This window comes from Thermobia domestica, chromosome 2 (assembly GCF_964235325.1).
Source record: "Thermobia domestica chromosome 2, izTheDome1.hap1.1, whole genome shotgun sequence".
In the NCBI taxonomy this organism is placed as follows: domain Eukaryota; kingdom Metazoa; phylum Arthropoda; class Insecta; order Zygentoma; family Lepismatidae; genus Thermobia; species Thermobia domestica.
The window spans coordinates 618,585-634,649 of NC_137455.1; the positions used below are offsets into that span (position 1 = coordinate 618,585).

The following is a 16,065-nucleotide window of genomic DNA, read 5'->3' on the forward strand; positions in this document are numbered from 1 at the left end:
CTCCTTAAATTTGGGCAAAAAATTCGAAATTTTTGTTATAAACCTACCTATACGTCCCAATGCAAGTCAACTTACGCCAGTCGAACATTTGTTCTTACTGAATAAACTCGGGTACATATCGTTACAGTGGAGTAATTAGGGGACGCACAAAAAATTCGGATTTAGGTTCTAACTCTTGATTTTCCCTACTTTTCTGTTTATCGAAATATATTTTTGGTAATTAAAAGCATTGTTTCTTAAATATCGCCATGATACTTGTAGGATATATTAGTAATGTACCAGTGATTATTTTAAGATAGTTTTCGTCTGTCTGGTAGCAGTGTTGCCAGCTACGGAAAATTTTAATTCAAGATGTTAGGGGAAAATTACGTGTTTTGTCTATTATATCCCTCTTGTTGACTACATAGGAACAAAAGTACCAGTATCTGAAAGTCTTGTCTTTGCCCTTCACAACGCACTATAGAAAGTTTCAATACGATAGTTAGGGGAAGTACAGTTGAGGTTTACAGTAGACCTTGTTCTCTAAGTGGAAAGATAATTGATTTTTTTACGTAGACTGAAATATTTTTTAATGATCTGCTTACTTTATTAGATATCGTCACAATACTTGTAGGGTATATAATAGGGATACCAAAGCTTCTTTTAAGATAGTTTGTGTGTGTCTGCTAGCACTGTTGCCAGCTACAGAAAATTTTAATTTCCGATTTTAGGAGGAAATTCTGAAAAAATTCCCTTTTTGTCTCTATTATTTCCCTCTTGTTGGCTACATTCAAACAAACGTACCACTGTCTAAAAGCCTCGTCCTTAGCCGACACAGCGCACCATAAAAAGTTTCGGTAGAATAATTAGGGGAACTGCAGTTGTGGCTTATAATAAACCATGTTCTGTAAATGGTAAGAAAATTGTGCATTTCTGAGTTAGAATCAGAATTTTTTTTTTAATTTCATGTTTACTTTGTTAGATATCACAATGATACTTATAGGATAAATTCTTAAGGTACCAAGGTTTACTTTCAGATAGTTTACGTATGTTTTATGGCAATGTTTCCAGCCAAAACAATTAATTCCCGATTTTAAGTGAAAAATTCGGCAAATTTCCCTCTCCCCTCTATTATTTCCCTCTTCCTCGCTACGTTGGAACAAATGTACCACTACCTGAAAGCCTTCTCTTTAGCCTACAGAACACACCATAAAAAGTTTCAAATAGGATAATTAGAGAAGCTGTAGCGTCGGCATATCTGTTGGTTTTTGCTTTTGAGGCGTAAAAAGTGTCAAAATTTCATGTGTATGGAAACAAATTTTTTTCTTTTTCTCTTTGAATGGAAGCCAGCGACTTCAGGTTTTCACTCTACCTTGTCAACGCACCAAAGAATCTTTTTAGGTGACTTAGACCCATATGGCAACAGTGGTGCTAGATACAAAAAATCTTGAATTTCGGTTAGGGATTTTTTGTAAATTTTCACCCCTACATTTCCCTCAGTAATTTCCCACCCGCTCGCAACACTGCAATGTAACGTACACCAAAAAATAGCCACATTCCTTTTCTAAAAAAACAACGTCTTAACTATATCAATAGGGTAAATGGTTTTTGAGGAATACGTCACTAACTGACAAAGTAGGAAAACGCCAAAAATGATCTGGGTCCGAAAGGAATAATCACACGATTTTGCTCGTATATGTACAAGGAAACAAACGATTTGTAAGTTACGAGGGCTTCGACTCAAGTTCTATTGATTATTTCAATAATCTTCAACATACATCAATAAATAATAGTTGCCAGAAAAAAAACAGACATTTGAAAAAAAACATGAAAAAGAACGACGTTTTTTATTGAAAAAAAACTTCACAGAAAAAAAACCGTTTTTTTACAACACTAGGGATGGCCACGGGTGAAAGTTGTTGTCGTCTGTGCACGCAGAAAGCCTTTTCGTGTTGCTACGCCATCTCGGAAACTGACGTTGCGACCCGGCAGTAAGCATGACAAGCAAACATCAGGTAGCGTATGAGAAACATAAACAGTTCCACTGCTTATGGTGTATTCTTTACCCGTGTAAGGTAATACATAGATTAATTATTAATTTTTAAAACCACACCATTAATTTATAAACACGCTGCATTATCGAAAGAAAACATCGATGTCAATCGATAGATTAGATCAAGCTAAACAATACTTTTGGGGGTAAATTCACATGCGTAGGTTTTGAGAAAAATGAAATTTTATGGCGTTAAAAAGCGTGTTGTTCGTTGCCAATGTCGTGCAGTGAGTAGTTTTTTATTCTTCTGGAATAGATTATTTTTTTACGTATTATATGTGAGACATGTATTCTGTTACGTAAAGAATGATGTTTATCATTCTTTGATATCTCCTAACAGTGACACACGTGTAAATAACCCTTCTAATAATGAGATGCGTATAAACAGTTAACTATAGAAATTTTGTTAACCGGACGTCTTCCCTCGTGGCGTGTCTCTTATAGCCCTGCGTTTGACCCACAGACAATACGGTTTGAGGCAGACTTGCTTACAGAAAATATGTGCCGGGGGTCGCTCTTAGTGTCGAGGGGCATACTAGTCTTACATTTTTCTGAAGTACGTGCAACAAGACGTTCAATTGTCACTTATCTGTTCAATGTTGGCAGTTACAGATACAAGATGCACCTAATCTCTAAATTTAAAAAAAAAAAATAGCTTTACCACGAGCTTTAGAACACTTGTAAAGTAGCAATATTAAAATGTTTATTTATTTATTTATTGTACTGTGAAACTCCCACCGCTGGTACTATTTTAGTATGAGTATGTATTAACCTTATCTCTTCGGGAGGGGGGGGGGGACTGTCTTCCCAGAAACATGCCTGAAGAAACACTGGTTTGAGATGTCAGCTAACGAAAGCTTAAGAAAGAAACGTATGCTTTCTCAGGGAGATCAAATTCAATTGATCGCTCACAACACACGAAACTGTGGTGATCATCTCAGATTTTGTAATGATTGAAGAGCTCCGTCATGACTAAACCGTTACGTGTCTTTGGCGTGGGAAATCCAGATTCGATTCCTGGTAGGAGCTCATGTGGTGCGAATTCCACGTAAAGCTATAGGTTTGTGTCTCATACACTCTCGCTGCTGAAAGAGACGCTACACTCAAATCAAAAGCAACAATTGCAGTGGTAGTTTGGTCAAAGCAGTGAGAAGGAGCGTTCTTGAAGTTCAAAGCAGCAGGAGAAAACATACTTTTTTTTTGCTTGTATTTATTCAGTGTAAAGTTAGTAAGGAGGAACGGTGACTCAGTGGAAAGTGCTTGTCTCTGCTGTGTCAGGTCCTTGATTTGATCCCCGGCCAAGTAAGTGTCCATAGGTTTGTAGGAGTACTCTCGTTTCCTTCCACTTTCTCATTCCACAAATTCTTTAATCATTGTCTTTATCATCGTCGTCCATAATTGTGAGACGTTAAACTGAAATATTTCATTTCTGAAGTCAGTTAAAGAAACCTAATTCATAGAAGAAAGAACAAAATCTTGAGAATAAGTATGAATAGTGACAATGAAAGCAGGTTGAGGTTTCAGGAAACAAAATTTTGACGAAAATATTCGCAACAACAAACAGGATGAATATAGAAGACGACATAACGCTGGATCTGATAGGGGTGGATCCAGGACCGACTTCTGGGAGTGTTGTAATACTGCTATTTGGAGCTACTTTTAAGAGCTCCAAACTCTGGGATAGGTTTTATTTATATTTAAAATAAGAAAGTTTTGTCTTTTTTTGGGGGGGGGGCAATTGCCCCCTCCCCTGGATCCGCCCCTGGGGTCTGAGTAGTAAAGGCACTGTCAGGAAATGTACTAAGAATACTTGATTCAAGAAGTCTTAAGATGTGCAGCAACATTTCATTGACACACCAAACGGATAAGCAGTACATTGAGTCTTAATGGGATGAGTTTTGGGCTTGAGTTTTGTGGCCGTATGCAATACCGAGGATACCAAGGAAGGTTGGTACTTGCAACGCGTTATTTTGGAAATAGGAAGATTGAGTCCACTTTGACCAGATCGTCGTATTCCTTATAATTTTGGAAATTTTACAAAAATTGTAATTGAGTTTCAGCTACGGTTAATATCAATGATTTATAGAAGCACAGCGACTTCTTTTCTCTATACTTTTAGACTTCTAAACTGTGTTATGCAAAAGTATTGGAAGTTTTATTGAATGGCTTTGTCCGTTCGTTTGTCGACAGGTGTCAGAGCAAACCCGGTAAGAGATAATCGAGATGCGGTTGTAATGCAATCGATTCAGCTTCCCAATCGATTCAGCTCCTTTAACTATATATTCTATCCAGAAATACTTCAAAGTAACTCTTTCCGGTTTAAACCTTTATCGCCATAAAATAGAAACAGCAAGACAGCGTGTAATGACTTTTTAATATGAATTCAGCATCCGAGGAAGATATTCTATATTTGATCTTATCAGATTATTGCAACCAATAGTTATACATGTACTACTTCAAGTTTGTTTGAGTATTTAATTCACATACTTTGGAATTCTGCCGTTGTTTCACATAGTGAAATGAACATAATTTATTTTAATTAGAACACGTCTTGAAGAAAGGAGACAATGTGTTATTTTAATCAATTATAGTTTATACTGGTAGGTGTCAAGAAATAGCATGTAAAAGTCAATTGAAATAAATATATAAATACTCATGAATCTTTAATATTAACATGTGATACCTCTATTCAAAAAAAAAAAAGCGCTATTTCCTTACCAGTAATATTGATGGGTTAAAATGAACCTGATCCTGCCGTTTCGTGCGGGTACAACCAGAGGCGTACGCAGGGGTTGGGTCCTGGGGGTCCGGACCCCCCGAAATTCCGACTTTTTTGTAAATGTAGTCTACTTTTAGGGGCAATTTTCATATAATTTAGCCTCAAATTGTATTTGGACACCCCGAAACGCTTTAGACCCCTCCAGAAATAAATTCCTGCGTACGTCCCTGGGTACAACTGACCTTGTTGTACTAAATACAAAATGCGTAAATATTTAAAGAAAATGGCGAGTCATGATGGAATGGAATGTAGGATTTATAAGAGTCATAGAAAGTTGTTTAAATTGTTTAGAAAATGTTTCACCTATTATTATTATTATTATTATTATTATTATTATTATTATTATTATTATTATTATTATTATTATTATTATTATTATTATTATTATTATTATTATTAACATTCAATATGAGGTAATGTTGAGAGTCCATAACATGAATATTATGTTGGATAACCTTTAGAAGTGAAGAAACGGAAGATTGCAATTGAAGATTTGTCACCGACAGAATGTCTTGTGCATCCAATCTCCAATTGAGGTAATCACATCATAGTACAATGTGACATCAGAGAGATCAGATCATGATTGTTTATATAATCACGAAAAAACAGAAGCTGAAGAAATACAGTTGTTCTCATATCTATAAATGTATTGGTGAATGAGCCAAACGGGTATTTTATCATTCCATAGGAGAGACGTGGGAAGTGCCAAAATTTCCGGTTAGTCTGTTGCTGGAACAATGGTGGATGGAAACGAAGTCATAAATAATAATGGCTTTTGTGCGTAGTCGCCCGACAGGTCTTGAGGTATAAAACTGAGACTTTCTGGTTCTGGAAGTGGGTTTGGCCCCATTTATGTTCTCGTAATCTCGTATCTTTCTCACTTCCTGAATCAAACGGAGGAAAACCTGTTTCCTTCCGACTCACAACAGTCGCTTTGCTTGTTGTCTATGGTCACTTCTTGTAGTAGATGCTGCCATCTGTTAGAGTAACTCTAAACAAGTACAGTAGTGTTATTCAAGGCCTCGTTTGAACATCAATCGTAAACAAATAGGCATGTATAGCAAGAAAAATAAAAGTCCTCACGCACAGTCTTCCTTCTGATGTTTCATTTTCCATCAGACTTCCCCTCATCCCTGGTCTAGTGGTTTCTGGGTCCGATTAGAATTACTAATTATATTTCTGGGCTTTCGGCATCTAATGGCCATGTTAGCAGTGGCGCCCGAACAAAGCTTTCTAGGAGGGCATCTCCATGATTGCTACATTACGTCTGGAATTTTCTTAATTTTATATACGTGGTTTGCTATATTATAAATTTTCGTGCCCCTCTTCAAGCGCCTATAACAGATGATGTCCCTGGGCGATCATATTGCCTGGGGAATCGGAGAGGAAGGAAGAAAGTGTTCCGGGAACGTTACGTTAAATACAATTCCGGTATTATCTGGTTGTGAAGGAAACCCATCCGGGGAAAAGCTCATTCTGGATGGGCGGCCTGATGAAGGCTGTTACATCTTTCTCACCGAGTTTCCCCATCGGCAATTGAACTCGGAGCCGCTCATTGCAAATGTGATAGCACTAGGGATTACGCCATACGGGACCACTTTTGAGTTCAATTCCCGATGATGAAACATTCAACGTACTGGATTGATTCAGGTCCCGCTTTAAACTGCAGGCCTCGTCCTATGCAGTCTTTCTGTTGGTGAAAGACGTATCAGCATTCTGCCGGCATGTTTTACTCAAGATGTGTCACATTAATCATCCACATAAGGGGTACTCGTGTAGTTGAAGTTTCCGCCAAATAATCGCCCATTCATTCTGATCCACCATTATGATTACCACAATCAACCATTGTATGTTGCAGGCAGTTGAAGAATTCTTCTAGAGACCGTCGTTCCAGACTCATAATTACATTTTTATTTTTATTTTAAAACATGCACGTTTTCGACAATTTGTTCTACGTATTTATGGAAATGTGCATAATGTATTGTCCGTAAGTTACTGTACAGAACAATATGAATATGGTGAGTAGGAAATGGCACGGTAGTTTTCATCGACGACCCATACGTATGTCTGGAACGTTCATTATTCGTATCAGTCGCCGCTGATCGTTATGGAAATTCCAGAGATTTCTGAGGTTTACACAGTTGTTAATTTCGCACTGAGAAGTCAATCGGAGCGGATTGAATTGGAGTTGGTGGAAGAAATGGTCCGGTGAAAGCCAAGAATAATCTGCACATATCTTCGCGTGCCAGTAGCTGGAAGTGGTCGTCTCCACGGTCCATTGAATGGATTTTGTGTTGTTCTGGACGAGTGAATGACCCTGGCGAACGAAGGAAAAATCTCCTCAAATATCCTGCATGAAATTGTAAAGGGTTAGAGGGGAGGCTGTGTTCGTTGCAATTGTTTCCGTCGATCAAGCGCATTTTTCGTTCCAGCGACGTGATCGTTCGAAGACAATCGCTTCTCAATGAGTCACTCCTCAAAGCATTGTCCTTACCATCACGACTTCCTTCCTCCTTCGGAACGATCATGGCTCGAGAGAGGCAGACGAAATTTCGTTTTTTTTTCTATTGTTGTAAATTGCATCCGCACCAACAGCTTTCTTCTTTTTCTTCCCTTTACAGAGATTGGAGATAAAATATTGAAAGTGGGGGGAGGAAAAGATTCTCCTTAGCAATCTGAGAAGACTAAAAATCCGAAATTGACATTTAAAAAGTGCAAAATAGTATTTAGCACTCTGCACTAGGGATGGGGATATTTCAATTGCAACTCAAGCTCACACTCTTTTGTTCTTACACTCGTGAGGGCAAAATAAGTCAGGATGCCCATCTTTGGTCTACACTTGTTGCTTGTATTACATCTACGGTTAAAGCTTGTTTTGATTTGTCTGTAGTCACGCCAGACTGTCTTTCTATGTAATAGATTCAACCTCATCATTCAGATCCATTTTTACTCTCAAGAGGCGAAATAAAGGTGAGTAGAGATAATGGTAATTGAAGTCTGTCAGATAGTCATTTGCTGACAACGAAGTTCGTGCAATGTTTTTGGTGAAACTGTCGGGTAGAATTAAGATGGAATGAAGTCTATTATTTGATATTTTACGAACTCTACCGGACAGTCCTCCCCACTGGTGTAGTGGTTTGCTCGCGCCCCTTTGGTTCCGGGGTTCCGGTTTCGATTCCCTTATGGAGAACCTTGGAAAGCTGAACATATTACGATGACTCGGATTTAACCTTAAACTGTTGGCCCACGTTTCATATAGCCTCTGTGTTAAAAAGAATCGGTAAATTCTAATCAACCAATCTACCGGTCTACCGGAGAAATATGAAGGAGAATCTTCAATTATTACTAGCAATTACTAGCAGAAAGGTTCATCTTTAGGTCTACAATTAGAAGTTGAGATGAATTTACACTGGTAGTTTATGATTCTTGTGAACAGACATTGCTTCTTTGTATTGTGTGAAGACATTTCTTCTTTTCTGAAGAAAAAAATCTTTTTGTTACACGTTTTATTCATTGGTTCCTTTCTTACGTTACAGTTTTCAAAATATAGTGAAAATCAGCGGACAGTGCTAAAGCTTGTCTGTTTAATGATTTAATAGTTAGAAAATGCTATTAGATATTATAACTCACAATGTCAATATGTTCGTCATGATGAAAGACTATGTCTTGAACAGTCTCTTCGTTGTAGATAACGAGTTAAGAGACGGTGGTTAACGTGCGTGGTTCCGGGTGCAATTGGAGCTAACGGGAGGGGAGAAGTCAAAATTTTACATTTAGACAGATGTGCTATTTGCTTATTCAACGATTTCAAGTATCAAATTCACAAATAAAATACTGAACAATCCTCTTTGAAATGAATACAATAGTTGGTTATACCCTTGCAATAAGACAGATTAAAAAAAAAAAAAAAAAGAAAGAAAGAAAAAGAAAACAGCATGCGACAGTTTGCTCCTTTGGGATTTGGGAGACACTTGTCACATGACAATGTTAAAACTTCTTCTTTTTTTCAGAATTATGGAAATATGGTATTTAACATTCTTTTTAGTATTTGGTTCCTCCGTAACAAAACTCGAAGTGTGAGCGGGATTCAAAAGTGTTTTGCTTCATTGGATAGATTCCATATAAGTGATTTCAGCCAACTAATAGCTCTGACTTTTATCTCTCCTCCTTTCCTTTACTTGCCTCGAATACCAGTTGGGAAAAAATGAAATGAAATCTTTGAGTTTTACATCCCACGGTTATGCCGGTTAGGCTAAAGGAGACGGTGATGATGAGAGATGAGTGAAATGGTGGAATGAAAAATTGGGAGGAAACGGGAGAACCCCGAGGAAACCCACGTACACGGTGTTTGTCCACCACATCAAACCCGGGACCCCAAGCACCAGAGGTGAACGCTCTACCACTGAGCCACCGTGGCTTCGCCGAATACGAGTTGGGGTTGGAACTTCAGTTTAAACAGTAGATCCCCCTGTCCCATGGAATCTCTTTGCGAATGTTAAAAAATGCAATCTTTCAGTTTAACGCCCCACGATTATGCCCTTTAGGCTAAAGGAGACGATAATTGAGGCAGGTGAAGGATGAGGGAAGAAATGGTTTAATGAGAAAGTGGGAGGAAATGGGAATGCCCCGAGAAAACCCACAGACACGATGTTGTCCACCACGAACTTACTTGGCCGGGGATCGAACCGAGACTTCACACACCAGAGCTAAGCGCTTTACCACTGAGCTACCGTGCCCCTCTAAGAGAGGGACATTAAACTCCTGCGCCAACCAACAAATAGTTCGTGGGCTTAAATCACAAACTGCGGCCAACAATAAAAACTACGTCACAAGCGTTTGTTAATTTATTGATTAGCACTGTATACTTAAAAGAAAAAAAAAACATGGAGAGGTTTTAGTATTGTTCTTTCATTTCTGAAATACGTTTTAAAAATTGGGAAATGGCTGACGAGCAGTTTTAATATTTTTTGTATCAGTTTATCGACCACAAAAAATACTGTTTCCTGTTTGCTAAAGACGAGTTACTCTCTGAAGCTGGTGCTACGTCAAGCACTTCTTAAGAATTATGGAATTTTAAAATTATTTCGTGAACTGAGAACAAGTAACCCTTTGGAATATGACAGAAATGATGAAAGAAAATTGCTGTGGTTAGATGTAGCAGCGATTGTTTGCAGGACATTTTCTTTCCTTTTTTCCTGTATTACTTAAGACCAGGTTTTCCTAAACAAACTGCGAAATGAAATGACATCCTGAAGTCATTTGTCAATCACAGAGATATTTTCATCAACAGAAATTCCGTTAAATGTACTTTGTCTTGTTTTTAGCTGTTGACTATTCAGTGAAAGTGGTCATTGGTTGTTTACTTCTTTACTCCGCAATAGGAAGCCATTAACAGGAAATTCCATTCACTAACGCATCCTAACTCTATTTATGATATTTTCTCTGAGGGATGGCTGTCATTGTCTCCCCCCCCCCTCAACGACAGAGGGGAAAGCGGATAACAAGTAACCATCTCTGTCCCTTTATTACCATTCTAAATGTCATTTAATTAAACCTGTCAATGGTTCGAACCTAGTCTCAAATTTAAGACGTCTAATTCTGCTAGTCTTTCAGCCTCTCAATTGGGAAATTTAAACGTTGTAGTGTTGTTAACGAGTTATTAATTTTCACCTGCTAGGTCCTATTTTTAAAACATAACAATGACGATATATGAGTCTGTGTTTTCATTTATTTTCGATGGTCTCTGAAGAAGGATATGTTAGATACCCAAAACTGTTACATTTATTATTCTATAATAAACGCTGCTTTGCTAAGCATTTGTAGTTTAGTGTAAGGGGGGGGGAGGATACAGGAGAGCAGGGTTGCTTACGAGATAAGAATTGGGGCTGTTTCATCTCTGGAAGATATTGTGAAATTGCTGTCTAGTCTCGGAATGGGCATCTGTTTCTATTGGGAGTGTTGTGTATTGTTTCATATCCAGTTACGAAAACTTAGTGCAATTTCGTCTCGTGAAAATTATGGGTAGATTTGATTAGATGTATGGGTAATAAAATTAATACTTTACAAAAAACAATATGACGTACTGTACATGGACGGTTCTAGCTTCAGTATCACGAGGTTCCAGGTTCTCACCCATTGACCAACTACCTGGGAAGTTGCAGCCTCGTTTTCTCTCAATTTTACGATCCAAATACTGGGATGGTATCTTTAAATGTATGTCCTCGAGGACTTCCTTCCACTTCTTTTCTCACACTTGTTAAGGACTCCAGTGTCAACTGGGTGGCATGGTAGCTCAGTGGTAGAGCGTTCACCTCTGGTGCGTGAGGTCCCTGACTAGATCCTAGCTCGGGTCAACTGGGCTTTGTGGTGGACAAACACCGAATTCGTGGGTTTTCTCGAAGTTCTCCCGTTTCCTCCCACTTTATTCATTCCACCGTTTCATTCATTTCTCATAATCACCGTCTCCTTTAACCTAGCCGGCATAACCGTTGGACGTAAAACTTAAAGATTTCATTTCATTTTTCCTGTGTTAACTGGCCTCTCAAACTGTCTGAAACATTTTTAAAGGAATAAATAACTGAATCTGCTCCCTCGTTACAGTCTAATGTCTGAACAACAACCATTTGCATTCTGATAATTAAAGAATAATGCTTATTTCCTTCATTGCGGGCAGTATCGTATATAAATAGTTGAAAAAAAATCTGTATTCTCAACAACAAAAGTTGTGTTGATATTAGAAATAGTAACGTTATAATAGAAGTACATAGAAAATATGTAGAAGTGATTTTCAATTCAATTTATGCTTTCAAAAAGAAGATCCACATATTAAAATCATTGGTTCGGATTCAGACCCAACAACTTGTTTTGAACAACATACGTTATTCCCAAGGACTCTTCACACGTCGTAGGGATTGCGTCACTGTGTTATCTTCACATTACAGCGGAAAAGAAATCAACAAAAAATAATTAATCTGACGTATTAATCTGATAAGCTAATTATGAAACAGAAAAGAATCCTGGGAAACTTCCTTCATCAGAATGGCTTCCTCTTCTGTGGTTCCAAGGAGACGTAATAATTTGGCAATATTAACAATATTAAATAATTTATCTGTTTGGGTACACAAGCAAATGGTTAGCATACTCTCAATGTTGATAACAGTGGGTGGAGGGGCGGCTAAGCGGATGGAAGACCAAGGAAATAGAGGAGGGAGAATCCATCCGGACCTTTTATAACCTCCATCGTTGCATGTATTTTGATTAGCGTGGCCTTCAACGTGACCGCTCCGCACCGAATCACCTGGTTGCGGAGGTGGCAGGGGAGAAAACACAATCCACATAACACAACACACACGTTAATCCAGTAGTGTGTTGTAGCTCGAGGTGCCATGAGGGTCCCCATCTATCGCAGAGTGAGTATCAAAGAAAACATTTAATCATTGTTGACAAACATGTACTGTAATATAACTCAAATGTGGCATAATTTTATAATTAACAATATTTATTCATACTATTATTATTATTATTATTATTATTATTATTATTATTATTATTATTATTATTATTATTATTATTATTATTATTATTATTATTATTATTATTCTGTTCAGTTGAGGAGTCTATTTCGTATTGTTCAATTTATCATCGTCTGTCCGGAGTTAAAGATTTGATTTGATTTGATTTTGGATTTAGCGTCCCTTTAAGCAGCGAGGCTATATAAGACGTAGACCTACAGCTTATCATGGGATTCGAATCACATGAGCTCCCTCCGGGAATCGAAGCCGGGTGTCCTATGACCCGGAGTTAAAGAAAGGGGGAAAATAGATTATATCAAGGTTGGTGTAAAGGGACAAGTTTTGCCGATAGATGTCACTACAGTCATCGTATATCTCTCATGTATTTTTTTTTATTTTTTTTTTTTTACCTCTCACGAAAATTTACAATTTCTCTTACAAATTTCAACCTAGAGACTTCAAATTTTTAGAGGAAAATCTTCATAGCCTATCGAAGGCAACAATTCGTACCGATTTTTTATTTATAATTTTCTTCATTGTTGAAATAGATCCATTGTTAAAGATTTGGATATGCATTTCAACAATCAAGCCATTTCAACAATGAAGAAAATTACAGATAAAAAAATCGTCACTTATAGTTGCCTTCGATAGATTATGCAGTTTCTTCTCTCAAAATTTGAAGTCTGTAGGTTGAAATTTGTAAGAGAAATCGTGAACTTTCGTGAAAGGTAAAAAATACGTGAGAGAGATACGAGGACTATAGTGATATGTATCGGCAAAACTTGTCCCTTTACACCAACCTTAAGTGAACGTGATGTCTATTGAGTCTTTGAACTACACTAACATTCCGACTACGGCACTATGAATCATAGATTTTACGGTAGAATTGTAGTTTTTTGAGTGCATTTTCTGGGTACATTCCTGATAAAATTTTGCAATGAATGGAGAAGAACGTCGAATCATTTTGAATTCTCCTGGATTTGCATGTCTGTCCAGGAGGAAAATGCTGGAACAATACCAACGGATCCGATCTTTTTCCTCGGACGTTACAAAGAGGAAGAAATTACCTGGTCTCAACTATGTTCATGCTCGTAGACAGAAGCCCGGACCTAGGGCGGAAATATCTAGGGATGGCATATTACCATCAATACAAACAAATACGGGGATATAAAATTTTTTTGGGCTCACAATCGTAGAAGCCTTTATTTTTTATGCTCGGAGAAACAAAAATGTTAAGTAAAGTACGGGACAAGAATAAACGACCAAAAATACCATTAAAACTAATGGCATTTTTGTTCGTTTATTCTTGTCCCGTACTTTTACAGTCCTATTTAAGTTTTATGCATAAATCATGAATATATAGAATTGTTATTTGTAGAGTATACTGTCATTCATTCACTATTAATTGTGTTTTCTTTTTTTACAGGTAAGTTGATAACTGCTTCTGAAGTTTTGCTTTTTGGTTATTGGTGTGTGGGTTGCTGTGAAGGTAAGCCATTGGCAATTTATTAAATTCGTACCCAAAAAAGAGAGCCAAGAGAATATTGGAACAATAACTTAGTTGACTTTCTTACGACTAGGATATTTTTAAAAGCATAGAATCTAAATGTAAGCTATAGTGACATAGTCTCCCATTCATTATAGAGGACTCTGGTATAAGAGTTGTAACATGGGTCACTTCTCCTATTTTCAGTCGCACTGAGAAGAGAAGACAGCTACTAGAAATAAAACTGCTTACTAATTCCGCCTCATTTTTTCAAATAAAGAAGTTAGAGATATCAAAGATACTGAAATTTATCTGTGAAATTATTAAGGGTTTAGAAAATGCTAGTGAGTAAATTATTTTGTGATATCGAATTGCAAAAGGATATATGCTTTCAAAATAAATCTGACATCGGAGATTGAAAGCAAAGCCCATCAGAGAACATTGATCACTTCTGTCAATAGGATTTGTGCTTTCTATTACAAAATTACGCAAATTAAAAGGATAAAAATAAAAACACATGTTTAACGTCTTACCTTTATGCGTATAAACTAAAGGAGTGGTTCACAACCTTTTTTGATTAACGACGTACTTTACTGAATGCCTACGACACATTGGTTCGATTATTTTTATTTAATAATAGTGTCAGCTTGTAATGTTCTAAGTAGTGACCCTCTGAAGTTGTTGCTATCGCTGGAGGCGTTGACTCTTCTCAAAATGGACTCTGGCTAATTGTTAAATGATTCATGATTTTTAAATTCTAAAATTTCGAGACACGTCTTGTGGAACTCTGCGAGACAACAGTGTGTTGCGATGGAGCGGTTGGGAACCACTGAGCTAAAGGAGACGACTCATTAACGAGTATGAATGATGATAAACGAATTGGTGGAATGACAATGCTGAAGGAAATAGGAGAACCAACAGAGAACTGATGAACACTATGCACAGCTTTTCACGTTGGGCTTTGATATACGTGGTCCTGGGTTCGATTCCTGGTGGACAATAGCTTCAAAAACAAAGGATATTCTCCTCCAGAAACTCATATGACCTGGGACCAAACCAGGACCCCTTGCGTCAGAGGCGAGTGTTCTACTAGTCATCCATCGGGCTTGGTAGAGAAATTGTAATATTATTCCTTTATTTCCGCAATGTTTCAAAATAAAGATGAGAAAGTAATTGGCGAGCGGAATAATGAGCGCTTTTTAATTGATTGAGCTTTGAAAGTGCTTTCGAACAGTTAATTTGAGCAGCTTCAGTAGGAACGTCCTTCCAGTTAATAAGGCCAAATCACTTTTACCTTTCTCTTGAGAATCTTAGTAGAGGAACCGCTTTTCACAACTTCTCTAACAGTCTTCTGTTCTCTCTGTATCTGCTGTACTCATGTTTTTTGAAATATAGGATTGGGTTTAAATCGTCGCGAAACAATTGCTAGTTGCATTCCTATGATCAACATTTAAAATAAATTGCAGAAATAGTTCACATCTACAGCAATCATATTCTAGCTTACTATTCTTGTTGATATTAAAATTGTTGTTTATTTCATTTTTATTATTTATTTTGAACTGACTGAAATAGCATAGGAAGGAATTAGTTTATTGAAATACATAATAACAGGGCCGCATTAACTGGAGGCTTAGGGGAACTGTAGGGCTGGACCTCCAGGTGGATGGGCCCTCCACTCTGATCAAAATCTCAACTGGGTCTCCAAAAAGAATCATACAAGACGCAATCATCATCATAAGATAAAATATGACCAAAAATATGAAACATTTTTTTTTTCATTTGTTACATCCACCGTCCTAATAAATCAGCATAAATCAGTTTTTAAAAAGATCAAATATAGTGCATGAGAATCGTGATTCATATTTTCTCGTTGAATACAACTGTTCTGTAGTCTCGTATAATTATAAAATATCCAGTTCCAATCCGGAAATGCATGACATGGTTGATGCCATAGAACTACGTGTATTTCCGTAACTTTTCTATTGTACTTTCACAGAAACATTATTAGGCGAAGCCAGCAGAGGCCATATATTTTTTTAGCCCCTGATCTCCAGATGGGTACATACGACCCTGATTGAAAATAATAAAAATAACTCCTTCCTTCCTTAGAAGCAGAATAAGTGATTCAATAGACAGTTGGGGGCCACTGTGTCTCAGTGGTAGAGCGTTTACCTGTGGTGCTTGGTTCGATCCCAGCTCAGGCCAGCTGACCTTTGTGGTGAACAAACACCGTGTGCATGGATTTTCTCAGGCTTCT

General features: G+C 37.4%; 1 protein-coding gene across 5 annotated transcripts in view; it reads left to right on the forward strand.

Annotated features, from left to right (window-relative positions):
• Positions 1–16,065, forward strand: part of Rhp (GTP-Rho-binding protein rhophilin) — a 390,041-nt gene that overhangs the window by 191,938 nt on the left and 182,038 nt on the right. The window contains exon 1 of one of the 5 annotated variants that reach the window (XM_081738084.1): positions 12,071–12,220. The exons of the other annotated variants lie outside the window; for them this stretch is intronic. Within the exon in view, the coding sequence (XP_081594210.1) occupies positions 12,197–12,220 (24 nt within the window). The 5' untranslated portion in view covers positions 12,071–12,196. Of the gene's footprint in view, positions 1–12,070; positions 12,221–16,065 lie in introns of those variants that run through there. 5 annotated transcript variants of the gene reach the window in all.